Source organism: Pungitius pungitius, chromosome 15, assembly GCF_949316345.1.
Source record: "Pungitius pungitius chromosome 15, fPunPun2.1, whole genome shotgun sequence".
NCBI classification, from domain to species: domain Eukaryota; kingdom Metazoa; phylum Chordata; class Actinopteri; order Perciformes; family Gasterosteidae; genus Pungitius; species Pungitius pungitius.
Window position 1 is genome coordinate 2,437,820 of NC_084914.1, and position 17,178 is coordinate 2,454,997.

Genomic DNA, 17,178 nt, shown 5'->3' on the forward strand with positions numbered 1-17,178 from the left:
AAGGCCTCAAATGTGACAAACGGATCTCTTTTTGTTCTGCAGGTCGTCGTCACGTTCAGACCCGATTGGTGGAGCCCAGGGCGTCGTCGCTGAACAGCGGCGACTGCTTCCTGTTGGTCGCCCCGGAGCACTGCGTCGTCTGGCTGGGAGAGTTCTCCAACGTCATCGAGAAGGCCAAGGTGAGCGCCTGCTCCTGTGTTATGAATCCTCACAAACTGCTCATCGGGTCAACGCCGTCTGGCCTCCGTTCCCTGCACACAATCATGGGATGTCTGTCTAGACACTTTTTTATTTTTCTACTTCGCCTCCTCGTTCACTGCTGTTTACACATTTTATTCTGATTTAATGCACATAAAACCCATAACGTCATCTGAGGTCGCCTGAGCGGCACCTTTCCTCACAACGTTCGTGTAATAGTGAAGCAGAACGACATTGTTCATGACACTAAAGTCACGTTCTTTGTTGCCCTCTCGCAGGCGATGGACCTGGCCACCTTCATCCAGACGAAGAAGGACATGGGCTGCAGGGCCGATCGGGTGCAGACCATCGAGGAAGGGGTCGACCCGCAGGGTGCAGACGCTCAGCTGTTCTGGTCAATCCTCGGCGGACAGACTGCTCACCAACGTAAGGAGTCACCTTCTCACCGCGTCGCGGCTCTCAGAATGTTTTTGCCGCGTTGACGCGCCGCGGATTCTTCTCGTAGCGGCCGGCCCGCCGGAGGAGGACGAGCGGTTTGAGAACGCCATCGTGGAGACCAACTGCATCTTCAGACTGCTGGACGACAAACTGGTTCCCGACGACGACGAGTGGGGGAAGGTGCCTCGCAGCTCTCTGCTGGCTTCCAAGGAGGTCAGTGGGACGACGTTCTGCTCTCTTGTTTGTGGATTTAAAGAGACTCAATCAACGAGAAGGGCACCACGTTAGCAAACGATACTTAATGGATTTGTTATATTTAGGTCATTGGACTTGAATCCTTGATGGTAACTTTTTAGCTGCCACTGTTCATCCTGCCCTTAGTGGCCCTCAGGCCAGATGTGGAGGGCGGGTTTCTGTTGCCAGCAGAACAATTCGGCTTCATCACAGTTTGTAACCTCATGCCACAACGTAATTGCGTTTAACGGTTTTCCGATGGTGGACTTTTCCCTTTCAGGCCCCAAGCTCCCGACATCAATATTTGTAATATGTCGGTGTTCTTAAGAGGAGCTCTCGGCTTCTGGCTGGTCTGAAACGTGTTGCTTAGCAACAGCAGGTGCAATGGCGAGCACCTCCTACATCCATCTGTGTACCGCTACCACTGAAAAATGTAAACGGGATGAGGACAGGAGGGCTAACTCAAATTGCTTTTTTTTTTTTGCACATTATTAAGAAAAATTGTGAATGTTTTTACTCTATTGTCACATTTTTTAAAGTTTGTTTATGTTACAATATGTTTATATTCCAGCCCGTGTTTACATTGTTGTAACACTCCCACACACTGTTACATAAAGTGTACAGATGGTGTCGTGTGGAGACGTTCTCTCACCTCACATGCGTTCCCCTTGTTTCGGGGGGCAGGTGCTGGTGTTTGACTTTGGCAGCGAGGTGTACGTGTGGCACGGTAAAGAAGTGACTCTGGCTCAGAGGAAAGTGGCCTTCCAGCTGGCCAAGCACCTTTGGAACGGGACATTTGACTACACGTGCTGTGACATCAACCCACTTGACCCCGGAGGATGCAATACACTCATACCCAGGTGGGACACACACACACACACACCTGCATTCAAATTTTATTTACTTCATTTTCGGAATGCTTAATGTAACCTAATGCATGTCCCCACATTATAACCAATACAAGTACACATGAACACATCTGTATTTCTGCTCTTGATTATTTATAATCATAAATGATGAATAGTCTCCTGATGATAATTGTCATTCCTGCAGCACCGTACAAAGTTCACAAAGTAATTTGACAGACAAAGCAAACGTATGTAAATAAAACGTTATTGTCCCGATCTGCCTTATATTGGAGCCACAGTGATTACAAACTGTCAAACACTACGATGTACACTATTTATAACTATTAAATGCATATTCACACAGGGTTAACATAGGATGAAGTTTGATCATGGCATATTTTCACATGGACACAGGAAGGGCCAGGGCCGCCCTGACTGGGCCGTATTCGGCAGGCTGACTCAGCACAACGAGACCGTCTTGTTCAAAGAAAAGTTCGTGGACTGGACGGACGCGAAGTCGCCGACGACGAAGGACGGCGGCGAGCTGGTACCCGAGCAGAAGGTGCAGAGCCTTCATGAGGAGGGTTGTAGTGCTTGTCATGCTTTTGGGTGGATGCAGTACGAAGCATCCCAGAGAAGCACATGTGACCTATCAAACCATGCAGGATGCTATTAACACTCCTTAAAATCCTTTCGTCATTAAATGACATTTCCCTCAGGAGACACCGGGGCGAGAGTGCCGGCCCTACGACGCCGCCTTGATGCTCCCCGTCCTCCAGTCGGCCATCTGCACCATCCTGGACGGGTCGAATGTCGGCCGCGGCCACGGCCCGGTGGAGACCGAGGACCACATGAGGACCCAGGAGATCAGCACGGCCTCCGTGGACGTCTGGCACATCCTGGAGTTCGACTACAGCCGCCTGCCGCGCCAGAGCATCGGCCATTTCCACGAGGGGGACGCCTACGTGGTCAAGTGGAAGTACACGGTCAACACCTCAGGTCAGACGAGACAACAGGTTTCAGTTTCAGGGAGATGAAGTTGCTGCAGTAACACCATCGTTATGGACTCTTCAGGGTATTTTGTTGATGTTCTGGTCGCGTGTGTGTGTGTGTGTGTGTGTGTGTGTGTGTGTGTCAGTTGGTCGTCGGCAGAACCCCGAGGCGAGGAGCAGCGGGCCGGGGAAGGAGAGATGCTGCTACTTCTTCTGGCAGGGTCGACACTCCACCGTGAGCGAGAAAGGGACGTCGGCGCTGATGACGGTGGAGCTGGACGAGGAACGAGGGGCGCAGGTACAACGTTGCGAACGCTTCCTACCGATCACCCGAAGCGGTGTTTGGTTGGCGGTAACACGCGCTGTGTGTCGCAGGTCCAGGTGCAGCAGGGAAAAGAGCCTCCGTGTTTCCTGCAGTGCTTCAACGGGGGGATGATCGTCCACGCCGGCAAGAGGGAGGAGGAGGAGGAGAACACTCAGAGTAAAGCTTTTTCACACATCTGCTCCTTTAACGACTCACCAGAAGCAGAATAGGTTCACAGAGGATGTAGAGGATGCTGCATATTTGTGAATTATTATTAAATATCTACATCTGAAGCTTCCCCCATTGTAACCTGTAAAAAGTGACAATTTATTTTAAATACAAAGCATTTAACTTGACAGTTAAAGTGCTGGAGATTTTTAAATAATTTCAAAATGACAATTATCTTCATCATTTGAATGAAAATGCTGCCTTTGAAAAAAAGGTCTAACTGTCATGAAAAGGAAGTCAAGTGTTACTATCAGAAGGGAATCCTGTCCTGAGTGACCCGACCCCCCGTCTGCCCCCAGGTGAGTGGCGTCTGTATTGCGTGCGGGGCGAGGTGCCGGTGGAGGGCCACCTGCTGGAGGTGGCGTGTCACTGCAGCAGCCTGCGCTCCAGAGCCTCCATGATCCTGCTCAACATCAACAAGGCCGTCATCTACCTGTGGCACGGATGCAAGACGCAGCTGCACACCCGCGGGGTGGGGAGCGCCGCCGCGCTCGAGATCAAACAACAGTGAGTTTCCTCGGGACGACTTTCGAGACGCTGATTCGAATGATTGCAACCGGGGGGGGGGGATGTTTGGTTGCCATGAAACATGCCTTCTGTCTCCCCCCTCAGGTGTCCTTTGGAGGCGGGTCTCCATAGCAGCAGCAAGGTGACCATCCATGAGTGCGATGAGGGGGCGGAGCCTCCGGGCTTCTGGGAGGCTCTGGGGAGGAAAGACAGGAAGGCCTACGACTGCATGCTGCAAGGTCAGTTACTTCATCTCTACTCTCACCTCTCACACAATTAGTACAATTATTTACTTATAGAAACCAGAGGGGTCCAATATTGTGCAAATAGTTAGAGAGTGAGTTCATCTTCTAAAGGGACTCTGGCACCTCTTTTATCCACAGGGGCCAAAATCAAGTTCCTCCTGGACATTTATTATTGTCTTCAAATCAAAAGCCCTTAAATCCAAAGTGTATGAAGTTATCAAAGGAACTTGAATTACTGATTAATTACTTGAATTGGGCAATATGTGATCAGCACCTAAATAAGATCAAGATGATCAAATGATGTTTTTTGGATTTTGCTGCTCAGATCCAGGAAACTTCCATTTCACCCCCCGGCTCTTCCAGCTGAGCAGCACATCTGGAGACTTTGTGGCGAGTGAGTTCTTCCACCCGTCCAGAGCCCCGGGCCTGGTCAGCTCGCTGCCCTTCCTGCAGGAGGACCTGTACAACGCCCCACAGCAACCCGGTGAGCGCCGCTCAGCCAGGTGCGCCTCCTGTCTTTGTGTCGTGCAGAGATGTAACCCTTCCCCTCTCCGTCAGCGCTGTTCCTGGTGGATAACTTCCACGAGGTGTACCTGTGGCAGGGCTGGTGGCCTCAGGAGGGCGAGAGCACCGGCTCGGCCCGCATCCGCTGGGATTCGGACAGAAAGTGCGCGATGGAGACGGTGCTGCAGTACTGCAAAGGTGGGAGCAACCCTGATGGTGGCTGATATGATGAAATAAAGTGTTTGAACACTTTACTAGGGCTGCAACAACGAATCGATGAAATCGATTAAAATCGATTATTAAAAGCGTTGGCAACGAATTTCATTATCGATTCGTTGTGTCGCGCGACTATTATCTTTGAGTATTAAAAGAAAGTTGCGCGCGCAGAGCTGAGAAAAAAAAAGTTGAGCGCTCGCGCAGCAGAACATCAGAGAGACCCGTACTACTGTTCTGAAACATGCGGAGGAAGAGAAGCCAATGCGACCTAAATATTTCACACTGAATGGGGGGTGCGGGTCCTAGCGGGCAACGGGGGGGGGGGGGGGGGGGGGTGGTGCTGCGGTTTTCTTTGCAGCGCCAGTAGTTTTACGTTCTAATCGCCGCGCTCGACTTCAAGGTGTAACCTTTATTATTGTTCGGTCTGAAACAGCGCGCCCAGTGACGGGTGGTGCAGCAATATTGATTTGATTTTGTGCCTAATATATTTAATTTGGCGGCTGTAAAGTATACATCATGTGATGTGTGTATGTTTTTTGTGTTAGTCCATTTTATTTGCTTACTTAGGGATGTTCAAGGAGCAATCTGTTAGTGCAAAACATATTTAGAAAGTGCACAGTCAGTTCTATTTTTCAATAAAGGGTTGGAAATTAATGTTTTTACATTTTTTATTGTTTTATCCGATTCATCGATTAATCGAACAAATAATCGACAGATGAATCGATTATTAAAATAATCGTTAGTTGCAGCTCTACACTTTACTGCTTTCGTTTTAAGGGTTCAAAGTGGAAATAGTGCATTTTGACAAGAAAACAAGTGGGACTTTTGTTGGAAATAGTGAAAACAAACCTGAGATTTGAAATTCCCTCTGCAGAGAGGAACGAGAAGAAGCCTCAGAAGTCGTACCTGATCCACGCCGGTCTGGAGCCGCTCACCTTCACCAACATGTTCCCCAGCTGGGAGCACAGAGAGGACGTGGCCGAGATCACCGAGAGGGTCCGACACACACACACACACACACACACAGCGCACTGTCCGATGACGCTATGACATCATCGGCGCCCGAGGCCTCATGCCGTGTCCTCCGGCTGCAGGAGGCGGAGGTGTGTAACCAGATCATCCTGGTGGAGGACGTGTTGGCCCGGCTCTGTCAGAACACCTTCCCTCTGGCTCGGCTGCAGGCGCGGCCGCTCCCAGAGGGCGTGGACCCGCTGCGCCTGGAGCTCTACCTGTCCGACCAGGACTTTGAGGTGAGGGTTAGGGTTAGATTTCTGCTGCAATGTTAAAAATAAACATGCGCGTTTCAGAGGGCGGAGGTCGTTCTGACAGAAATACGTAATCAGAAATACTTCAAGGAAGTTTCTCATCAGAAGATCCGATAAATGTTTGAAGTAACTTTTGAAATACTTTACACTCTGGGGCAAACTCACAAAAGAAAGAGTGGCGGCCGCGAGCAACGTGCATCACTTTCATCCCCTATCTGCTCCGTCTTAAGGTCAAATACACAGAAGATGTGCAAATGAAAAGACAGCACAAACCTCCCGAGGGCCCTTAGGAGAGAGAGGAAAGGGCAAAGGGCAAAGTTCTGCTGTGTGTTGATAGCGATTGAAACAGACCCTTCGGAGGTGGAGCTTCCCTCTACGTCTACAACTCCTGGTTGAGGTCATGCGTCCTAACGCTTCTAACTCTCATTTCACAGAGCAAGTCGTAGGTGGATTCAGGTAAGAAGAGCCACTCGTGTGATTTCGGCATCCGGGGCGGCCTGTCCGTCCTCACAGCACGTCGCCTTCGCTCTGTCTTTCTTAACGTGGTATGAAATCTCCGTGGTGCTGCTCGAGGAGGAAAGTTTTGCGCCTGGCTGCACAATTCCGTCTGAAAAGATTCCGTCCGGATGAACGTTTTGATTCGAGAGGCGGCCGAGAAGCTGCTTCACACGAACTAAGAGCCCATTGCGGCTCAGATGGAGTATTGAGAACAAATAGAAAAGTGTCTGTGCATTTAAGTAAGAGGTTCAGGTATAAACCAAGTAGTAGAAGCGCAACTCTTTAATCTACTCGTCATGTGACAGGAAATGAAGATATTTTTTTAAATCGTTGATTTGTTATTCATCAAGCAATAATACCAAATGACACCTAATTATATTCTCTGGGTTTTAACTCTCTTTGAACTTGCATTATATATTTTTATTGATAAAATGAGATATATACGATCAGCTCAAATATTAAGTCATATTAAGTTTTCAATCACTAGGAGAAGTGTCTCATGCTTCAACATAAACCTCGATGGGGTTTTTTGGATTCCGGTGTTTTCAACACATTTCATTAATACGCACGACTTGAAACCTTTTAGTGATGATTGAGACATTTAATTGTGCAGCCATTGTTCATTTCGTCTCCTCTTTAGAAGGTGCCTGTTCTCCACCTGACACTGTGTGTTCCTCTCTGCTGCCGCTGCTCTCCTCCCCTCTCTCTCTCTCTCACACACACACACACACACACACACACACACACACACACACACACACACACACCTGAGAGCATTTCCTCTGCACTTGTGATTCACCATCAGCTATGCTGCAGTCTGACTCACTGTCTGTGTTTGGAGCACAAAATGGAAGCATGAAAAACCACCAGTAGAAGTAGAATTAAGACATTAAGTCCCTTTAACACGACCCGAGTGAACATGAACATGAACATGAACAAATGGAAAGATGTGACAGAGAAGTCCAAGATGTACAAGATGCTGCTTTTTACCAACACGTCCTATAGAAACCGATCCTTCAGTGGTTCTTTCTCCTGATTAATGCACGTTCTTCTCCTCACAACCGCAGGAAGCTCTGGAGATGACGAGAGAGGAATACGAAGGTCTACCAGGGTGGAAGCAAGTGAACCTAAAGAAGGCCAAAGGACTGTTTTGAGGAAGTTTTTAAATCGAAGATGGAAGCGGAAGAAATAAATAAATAAAGTGCAGCTGAGATGGAGACGCAGGAAGCCGGTTTTTATTGACATCGGGACGGAGGGACGGATGAGGCCTCGCTTATACTCCCCTTTTACCTTTCAACTTCCCCCCCGACCCCCGGGGGGGGGGGAGAGGAGGTGAGGGCGCACACACACCTGGTGCTCACCTGTCCACGAGTCTCCGCCCGGCACCAAAGACTCACGGATGAGGAGGTGCACACGGGGGACGAGCTGGTGCCCCGCTTTGGTCGCGTGTTAATGTGTGTCTGTGTGTGTGCGCGATTGTATATAATGTTTGTGTGAATTGTCGATGTAAAAAGTGCGCGTGTCCGTGTAAAAAAAAAACGTGTCGCGTCCCGTGTTGTGAGGAGAGCTTTCCTTGGTTTTAGTGGTTGTGGTCTACAGTGTCTACCGTGAGCAGCTGAAGTGACCCTCGGCTTGAAGGAGTTGTAATTTAAAATAAAAAAAGAAGGTTTGACTTGTCGGAGACAGAGAAGCAGCAGCTCTGAATGTATAGTGCCTTGCGTTTTGTGTACAGTTTATATACAGAAAATATAGTCTGCCATTTTTAAAGACTTTCTTTGTGATATATAAGACAAAGTGAATTAAATCACGATAATGCTCAACTCGATCCACGTGTCGCTCTGTGTCTCTTAGCTCGGCTTTTTTCCTCAAGAATAAACGAGGCCTTCCCTCCACGACTGACTCTCTGTGTGAGAGGTCACAGACCGAAGCATTGCTGTGAGGATCTCTCTCTCTCTCTCTCTCCAATGAGGGTCCAAAGTCTGACCACATTATTTACCAGAGTTTTAAAGCCGTGTGAGCGGACAGTGAGAGAAGAAAGACAGCGAGGCCGATATTTCAGACTATTCCTGGAACTGAAGGTAGGTACATTCGGCGATGCCTGTTTTGAGTTTTTGGCCACTTGGCAGGACTTAACAGGGTTCTCAGTGGAGCACAATCTGGTGCTTGACCCAGTATTTCCAGCAAAAGGATGTACGAATGTGGGGTTGCCTCAAAAGTAACATGTTGATGTCAAAGAAGGAAGTTCCAATGCATCGCGGCGTCCATTGGTATTTCTTTGAATAGCTCATGGAGAATAGATCTCTCTATACATTGATGTACTATGGGTCCATTGTCTCCTCAAAGAGCCGTTTGACACCAGAAGGGAAACAACTGGGCCCAGATCAGCCGGACCGGTGTGAAGGGAAAGCCGCACATCTAAGAAAGATGTACTTAGTGTGCTAAATGTTGTAATAAATGTTAAATAATTAACTGAGAAGAAATATATTATTTTTGTTTATATTAATATTGTCGAATGCAAATCACTATGTGTAAATATGTGAATACACATATAAACTGCCCATTCTGTGTTAATGGGCGTTTCAATTTAAAACGGTACTTTATTTTAAAATTTGTTGGTTGGGGCTAAAAAGTTAGCCTGTCCCAACTGCGCCAATCGCAGCGTCCCAGTGAGGCTGTTCCAGGGATTATGCGACACTTGTTAGGGAGTTACATGGGGTCTCACGTGTAAGGCCTACAACATGGACAACAGACACTATTCAGTGTAAACTGTGACTACAATTTGCAGTAAGCGACTGCAGTGAACTTTGGCTCTGACTGGCCTGCAACAGGGACAATATCAAGTCTGTCAGTGAACTTCTATGATAAAACAGAATGTCTCTCTGAGAAAAGGCAACCGCGACAGAGAGGAATCCCTGAGCTCTACCGATATAATGAACTACGGCCCCTTTTTCAATTCGACCACAGTTGACTCAGTCATGGTGCACAACATGTCATGTTTTTTAAAACAGGCCAAAGCTGCCCTGTTGCATTGTGGGTAATTACCTACCGCCGCGTAAACGCATATTTTTTTATGAATTATCAAGACATATTCATTTAAAAAAATCCCTTTGCTCAGTTCATGTGCTGATTGGTGAGGTGCCCCCGGATTAAATCACATTTGTTCCTGCCACAGTGGTGATTATACGACTGTTTGTGAGTTGTGTGTTGTTAGCATGAAATACGAGCCGTTAGCTTGTTTTGTTATTTTTTTAAATGACGCGTTCTATTGAATGGAATTGTTGTCAACACGTCATAGAACGTCATTTGGGTGCAGTACCGTTTTCAACCACAGCGAAGTTGCATTGGGCTGGTGGCGCTCTTTCAAAACAGATAGATGGATACCTAGATGTATTACACTGCATTTCCTGTGAGAGTGAAACAAATAAGATTGTTATCCTTTTATTCACAACTATTTTTTGTTTTGCAATAAATGGTGAGTATTGACCTACAAATTAGTATTGCGTTTCCGATACCTTTGCAGCTTTGTTTTAAATCATTCTGGGATGTTTTTTTAAATGGATTGAATAGTCTTATGTAGGAAATTTTCACCGTATTGTTTTTTCTTTATTTACTTTTACTGAAGACACGCTGGTTGGATTTCAATTTGAGGAAAGAAAAAAATAACAGCACAAAAGAAACTTAAAGGGGTTTGCTTTCAATCAATACATACAAATGATGCAGAAGTGGAATGACTCTGTTTGAAGGAGGAGAATGAGGAGGACAGAAGGCCTGCAGCACGATAGGCCCGACCGAACTGGACGGCGCCTTAGGAATATAGCGGGGGTAAGGAAGTAGGAACGCCTTTACCATACCGGGCGTAAATTCCAAGCACGAAGGAGCCACTGAGAGTGCTTGCAGATCTTCAATTCTCTTGAGGGAAGAAATGGCAAGCAAAGCATACTCGGGCCGGCCAGTATGGGGCAACCAGCAGTAGACTGACACCGTCCTGATGGACCCTCTCCAGAACTCCTGGGAGCAGATCAAGCCTGCACCATCGCATCCACCCCTAGCAGGGCCGGCAGAAGTGGAAAGAGTCACAAAACTTTGTACTCAAGTAAAAGTACTGTTACTTAAGTAAAATTTGACTGAAGTACAAGTAAAGCCACCGGTCTAAAAATTTACTCAAGTAAAAGTAAAAAGTAGCTCATTAAAAATCTACTCAGAGTAAAAGTTACTGAGTTGCTTATTTAACAGCTGGGTTGGGTGCGGGATTCTAGTGTGGTTAAAAAAAGACAAGGGAAAATAAATCTCAATCTAGTTGTTTTTAATTGAAGGAAGACCTTTACAAATGAAAGTGAAATAGCAATTATAATAAAATAAAAATAAAAGAGATAGATGATTTTAGTGCAGATCATCTAATAACTAGGGCCGGGACTCGATTAAAAATATTAATCTAATTAATTAGAGGCTTTGTAATTAATTTATCGAAATTAATCGCATTTTAATTGCATAAATATTTGACCTGAGAACAGTGAGAAGTAATTTTTTTCACATGGATTTTTATTTTTGTTGAACCAATTCCAGCAGGCAAGTGTAGCAATAGCATATTTAGAAATATAGTACTTTCAGAACTTCAGGTAGCCTATAGGTAAGTAGACCTTCTGTAAACTATGTTTTTTTAATTAGACCAATACTTTCAAGTACATTCAGAACATTGGTTATTTTTTCAGACGTGGACTTAGTTACCCTGGTCCTTAAAGCAGTCATCTGGTGCAGTGTGGGTTGGGTGTGGGTCCTTGTACTCGGAGTCGGGCTAACGTCCACGCTAGCTGCTAATTGTTTTGCGTTGAGGTGATACTTGAGGCTCGATGTGAATTCCTTGTTGCACAGCTTGCACACAACCATGCTCTTATCGACGCTTCCGGCTGATGGGTGGGACGTCGGGACGTATGCACTCCAGTGGCGGACCGTTTACTCTGCGATCTCCTTAAACTGTCTCTGTTTTGCTCACTGAAGCAACACACTACGTGGACAATAAATATCAGAGCCAAGAGCAGCGAGTGTAGTCACCTACTGCTGCTAACACATCCTGTCAGACCAGGATTATTTATTCATATCCGTTAATGAACTTTTCTCCTCTTGTTACCATGGTAACCGCTGTCATTACAGACGGTTGCGTCGATTCTTACTGTGAAAATCTACGTACTTCCGGTTTAGCGGCTACGCTTCGTATTTTCATTCGATTTCAGCTGGGTTTGCGTCTGTTTTGTCCGTCTCCATCATTCTTGTTTAGCGCGTTCGTTTTCCCGCTCATCACTCTATCAGTGCCGTGACGTTAGTTTCCTGGGCACGAAACTATGTGAGCTCTTTAGTGGAGCCATGACTCCTTTAGGGCAACTTGAAGACATCTGACACTTACAAAATACATAAGACATTTTTTATTGCCCAAAATTGCACAAATTACAAACTTACAGTCTGTACACGTGTGAATCCTGTGTCCCGAAACCGGCACAGGGAAAAACTCCCTTTTAGGTCCCAAGCCCAAAAGTTTGGGAACCACACGTTTAATCCCTGTCAATGCATCGGTCTTCATGTTTCAGAAGGATGTCCTCCCAAGTCCGCCTGAGTCTGCTGCCGAGAGCCAGGTGCATGTTTGACGAGCCCGTCCAGGTGAAGGTGGCCGGGCTGAGGTCGAGGCAGGTGGTCACCCTGAGAGCCAGATCCACTGACGAGAAGGGAGTCGTGTTCAGCTCCTCGGCCACCGTCAGGGCCGATGGGAGCGGGCGGATCGACCTGGAGAGGGACCCCTCCCTCGGGGGGACCTACACCGGCGTCGAACCCATGGGTCTGCTTTGGTCCATGAGGCCGGACGCTTTGCACAAGAGGTTTCAAAGAACCAAGTCTCTAAACCCCCACGTGGTGAAGTTCTCTGTGCACGAGGAGGAGGGCGGGATGCTGGCAGAGGCGACCAATGAGAGGCTCCTGATCGGAGATGGGGTCATCCGGCGCCCAATCAAAGAGGGGAATATTCGTGGGGTCGTCTTCACTCCGCCAGGTTCTTCTTATCTAACATGCAAATCCTTCAATAGGCAACATTCAAAGTAATTGGTTATCATGTTTTGTGTTAACCGTTTGCGTTCTCGTGTGTTGATCCAGGAGAAGGTCCGTTCCCCGCAGTGTTGGATCTCTATACCTTCGGTGGAGGTTTGTCAGAGAAAGAAGGTTCTCAACGACCCCCGTGCAGAGGAGAACGAGGCCACCCTGATTCCTGTGGAACGGGCAGAGGGACGTCTCCTCTTTGCGGCCTCCGAGGACGACCTCAACTGGGACAGCAAGGCTTACGTGGACATGATGGTGGAGCGACTGCAGCGCCACGGGAAGGACAACTTTGAGAGTGTGTGTTACCCCGGAGCGGGGCACTACCTAGAGCCGCCTTACGGACCCTACTGCCCCTCCAGTTTACATGGGGTTGCAGGCAGGGTGGTCCTGTGGGGGGGCGAGGCCAGGTCCCACGCTGCTGCTGAGGTCCACCTGTGGAAGAAGATCCAGGAGTTCTTCAGGACTCACCTGAGCTGTGACACCACGCAGACTAAAGCTAAACTCTAGATGTAAATATCCTGATGTGAGAGACATGGGTAACAGCTGAGAGGGGGGGGGGGGGGTTACAACTGTCCTATCAGAGAAAGTGAAAATAATAAAACTACAGAAATACAAACATACAGCATTGTTACATGTTATGTTTTTATCAAAAACACAAAGCAGTCTCTCTCTTTTGCCTCTTTCCAACACTCAAATGGTTACATTACACTGTTAATTTGGCAGAGTCATATTTAGGGGTTTTAATCAACTTCATATAAGCTAAATATATCAGAAAAAGGTGGTTCTTTACTAGTTAACAAAAATAAACTCTAAACAACTCCAACCGGGAGCGAGCAAAATCCACAAAAACAGTTCGTCTCAACTAACAAAATGCAGGAAATTGTCACGTGAGACACACACGAGGGGAAGAATAATGACGCTGGCTCTTTCTCAATATGCGGTCTTGTGTGGACTTTTGTTCTCGTGACCTCGTGAAACGTCATCAGTCGCAGCCCCGCCCATTTTACCGGGCACGTATCGGAGCAGGCTCGTCTGTTCTTGTAAGAGCCAAATATCCCAGAATGCATTTCACCTCAGCAACAGGCAACAAAGATAGATGGAAATAAACACAACTGTAAGTCTAAGTTTCTGAGACGTTTTTAGACGGGAAGTTAGTTGTTAAAGCAACTTTTCTGCGGTTGGTTTGTCAACATTCAGCCTTCGTGTGTGAAAATGTAAATCTAACTGTAGCACCATTTATCACTGCCTCATAAATATTAAATGTAAATGACTAATGATGTCACCTGTCTAACTGTAGCCTCTTTGACAGTTGTTCCATAGATATTAAAAACGATGACTTTAATCACTAATGAGCATGTCATCTATCTAACGGTATGTAGCCTCATTGAGCACTATATTATATACATATACTGTAATACTATGAGGTTAATCACTATCAATGTAGAGACACAGAAGAGGTTCAGGTACGTCGCCAATTTAATTCGTAGTGATGTTTGTGCGTTTAAGTGTACGAGTACACTACACTGATTATCAGCCTCTTGATGTTTGAGTAACAAGACAAACGGTAGGTGTGTGTTGCATTAAAATATTTACTGTTTATTTTTTGTTACTGTATTCAACCTCCTCCTCCTAAAATGATAAAGGTAATGTTGGTAGTGTTTCTTTGGCCTTCTGCTTCTCCTCATGATACTTGGCCTCCACCATAGATTTCAAGGTGATAATCAAAAGTTTCTTCTTTGTGCTAAGTTAGAAAATGTTGCCCTGTCCTGCTGAAGAATTCAAGTCAGAGATAGTCTGGCAGGATGGGGGTTCCTGTCTGGACTTGATTTAAGAGTCGGGACCCGCACGGACAAACAGAGGTTTCTCTGTGTGTATTGATAAGGGGATCGGTTTCTGTTCTGATTTAGGAAGCAAGGTCAGCGGGTCAACTAGCAGCAGATGTGTAAGATAAGGCGGGAGGGCCACACCACACTTCATACAACACTCATACTTTTTTCATTGTTTACGTTAGGCAAGGTGGTCTGCACATTGGATGTGACCGGATCCTTAGAGGCGGGGGGAGAAGGTTCATCCCCTACGCCAGCTTAGGGCCAATAGAAATCTTTTCTTTGTCTTTTGGGTTATAAAACATGATGTTTTTGCTGATGTTAGTTAGTTGTTCCTACAGCCTGCGTGCTGCCTGAACTGCTCCTGCCTTTGCAAATGCAGCGCTTATACTTGACCTGTGATCAGATGAATAAATCTACCAGAACGAGAGAAGTAGTTTGGCTGAATTCTTCCAGACGTCCCCATCCAGGCTTCCAAATTTTGAACACGAGCCTCTCTTTTGAAATTACTAACAATTTTGGTGACGTCCCGACGTGATTGGCTGACCTGGATCGAGGGGGCATCCGTTTTCCGGAACAGGCAGAAGGCCGGCGGCGTGGTTCAGCGTTGACAACAAAGGAGCGCGCTACAGAATGGGTGAGCAGACGAGCCCCTTTTTGTTCTAAAGGAATGAAAAGTCTGCAATTGGACAAATCTAAAATAATTGTTGTCAACTGCAGAATACGTCTCTGTCCTATAAGACCACTAAATTTAAACTAAATTCCGAAATTTTCTGATGATCACATGTAAAGTATAAGCACATAATCACATTGAATTCAACATTAGGGAAAGTAAATGAGTGTCCATAGGGTAGGGAATTTAGTTTTATATATATAAGGAGTTTGCCTGAAGTCAACTCAGTAGAAATCCAGAGTTGAAGTTTGCGTCCCTCTGGTGATCGCAGTACTACGTATGCATGAACTAGTATTGGCGATTTAGTGTAAGAGTAGGGACCTAGCGGGTAGGGATTTAGTTAATTAAATACAGGGTTTAAAAAGGAACGACGGTGCTCACTTGAGCTATCGAAGGTCGACCCTTAGTCATTAGAAATCCAGAGTTGAAGGTTGCGTCCCTCTGGTGACCGCAGTACTACGTATGCATGGACTAGTATTGGCGGTTCAGAAGAAAGAGTAGGGACTCAGCGGGTAGGGAACTTTAGGTAATTATATAGAGTTTAAAAAGGAATGACGGGGCTCACTTGAGTTCCCTGAGGTCGACTCTTAGTCGGTAGAAATCCAGAGTTGAAACGGTCCCTTTGGTGATTGCAGTTGCACGTATGTATGTCGTGGACTGGCAGTTTAGATTAGAGCAGGGTTTAAATTTATGTTAATCATTAGTCAGAAGAAAACCCAAGTTGAAAGGTACCTCTGGTCCTGCAGCCCCATTAGTGTGATATGGGGACTGGCAGGTTAGAATATTAGATGACGAAATAAGGACACAGGGAAAGATTTGTTATTTTTCATACTGGGAAATGTGTGGGTGGTTGGTGTAACTCCTGGTGTTTTACCGAACCTAGAAGCTGTGGATCAGGACTTGAAAAGGACTGAGAATCTGACAGTGAAAAGTGTTTGACCGGATTACACATCTGTGGGGATATGTATTAAAGGGTAAAAGGGAAAATCATAGTCAATAGTGGTGATACAAACATGAGAGAAATAAAACAATATAGGTGAACTGGTGTTATAAGCCTCAACAATCGAGCGCTGTATTCCTCTAATACAGTAGAAGCTTCTTGATTGGGTTCACAGTATTGGGCATTGTGTCCTTTCTCTGGTGTTCTAAAGCCATGTGTGAACAAATAAAATAACCTGTGAAACTGTGAGGAAAACAGAGGAAACCATAATGATATGGGATGGATGCAAAGTAGGCACTCTGGGTCTATTTAAGATCTATGAGAGATTTATGAAAAGAAAAAAATTTAAATTAAAAAAGGAAACATGTAACAGAAAATAAGTGGAGTGGGACGTAGAGATGCAGGAAGGCTGCAGCTGCGGAGCCCCTTATCATGATGAGACAGAGACTCAGCCAGCAGGGTGCTGCAGCCGGCTGCGGAGCCAGCACACACACAAGCACACGCAGTGCTAGGAGCTAAAGGGAGACAATGTGGAAAGAAAATACATTCTAATAAAGTTGTGTGATTATTGATGCCGACAGAGTTTCACACAGGCAGTTAGAAAAGTTCAGTGCAAGAAGTGAATTAGATAGACGTAGCAAAAGAAAAAGATTGATTGTAATGGTTTAATGATTTTGTGTCATTTGGGGTTCACACAAATCAGTTAGTTTGACGAATCAGAATAAATTAATATGTTAACACCCCTTATGGGTGAGACACACACAAGCGTCGGTGCAGTTAGGGATTGTAGATCCAACAACAGGTTTACAAACAAAACAACAATTGGAGATATCAAAATTGTTTGGTTGTCCTGTTTTTTCAGAGTGAATAAAGTTGTTATAATGAAGCATGAATGACTTCTATGTGAATGAGTTTCTAGGACTCCAAGCTATTACCCCAATGTTGATTTAACTATATGAGGTCAACAATAGGTTATTAAGAACTGTAACTAAATGTGGAAATGTGGTAGAACATTTCTGGGAGAAACAAGTTGAATATTTGAAAGACAGACCCCAGCCGGAGCCTGTCAATTAGAGTAATCTAAACACACCACAAGGTCACGGGATGGTCAGAAAAGGCCCCAACTCGTAGCTTGAGGAAAACAGCAATCAATCACCCGGTTCGGACAGAACAAGCATGAGACA

General features: G+C 46.0%; 2 protein-coding genes across 11 annotated transcripts in view; both read left to right on the plus strand.

Moving 5' to 3' along the window:
* LOC119204974 (supervillin-like) overlaps positions 1-8,302 on the plus strand; it is a 29,854-nt gene extending 21,552 nt beyond the window's left edge. For 8 of the 10 annotated variants that reach the window (XM_037457344.2, XM_062557564.1, XM_037457343.2 and 5 more), the window contains 15 exons: positions 43-179; positions 477-624; positions 704-849; positions 1,555-1,730; positions 2,133-2,280; positions 2,438-2,717; positions 2,857-3,008; positions 3,086-3,191; positions 3,542-3,749; positions 3,855-3,988; positions 4,320-4,478; positions 4,553-4,696; positions 5,589-5,710; positions 5,809-5,964; positions 7,545-8,302. In XM_037457344.2, coding sequence (XP_037313241.2) covers positions 43-179; positions 477-624; positions 704-849; positions 1,555-1,730; positions 2,133-2,280; positions 2,438-2,717; positions 2,857-3,008; positions 3,086-3,191; positions 3,542-3,749; positions 3,855-3,988; positions 4,320-4,478; positions 4,553-4,696; positions 5,589-5,710; positions 5,809-5,964; positions 7,545-7,631 — 2,303 coding nt within the window. In that variant the 3' untranslated portion in view covers positions 7,632-8,302. Of the gene's footprint in view, positions 1-42; positions 180-476; positions 625-703; positions 850-1,554; positions 1,731-2,132; positions 2,281-2,437; positions 2,718-2,856; positions 3,009-3,085; positions 3,192-3,541; positions 3,750-3,854; positions 3,989-4,319; positions 4,479-4,552; positions 4,697-5,588; positions 5,711-5,808; positions 5,965-6,209; positions 6,436-7,544 lie in introns of all 10 variants that reach the window. The other 2 variants (XR_005117298.2, XM_037457339.2) reach the window with 2 other exon arrangements.
* Positions 8,303-8,455: 153 nt separating this feature from the next.
* On the plus strand, positions 8,456-13,478 carry LOC119206340 (acyl-coenzyme A thioesterase 1-like). The gene is given in 4 exon segments (XM_062557565.1): positions 8,456-8,555; positions 12,057-12,511; positions 12,613-12,669; positions 12,671-13,478. Coding segments are annotated over 3 exon segments (900 nt in total). The 5' UTR covers positions 8,456-8,555; positions 12,057-12,060; the 3' UTR covers positions 13,063-13,478.
* The last annotated feature ends 3,700 nt before the right edge of the window (positions 13,479-17,178 follow it).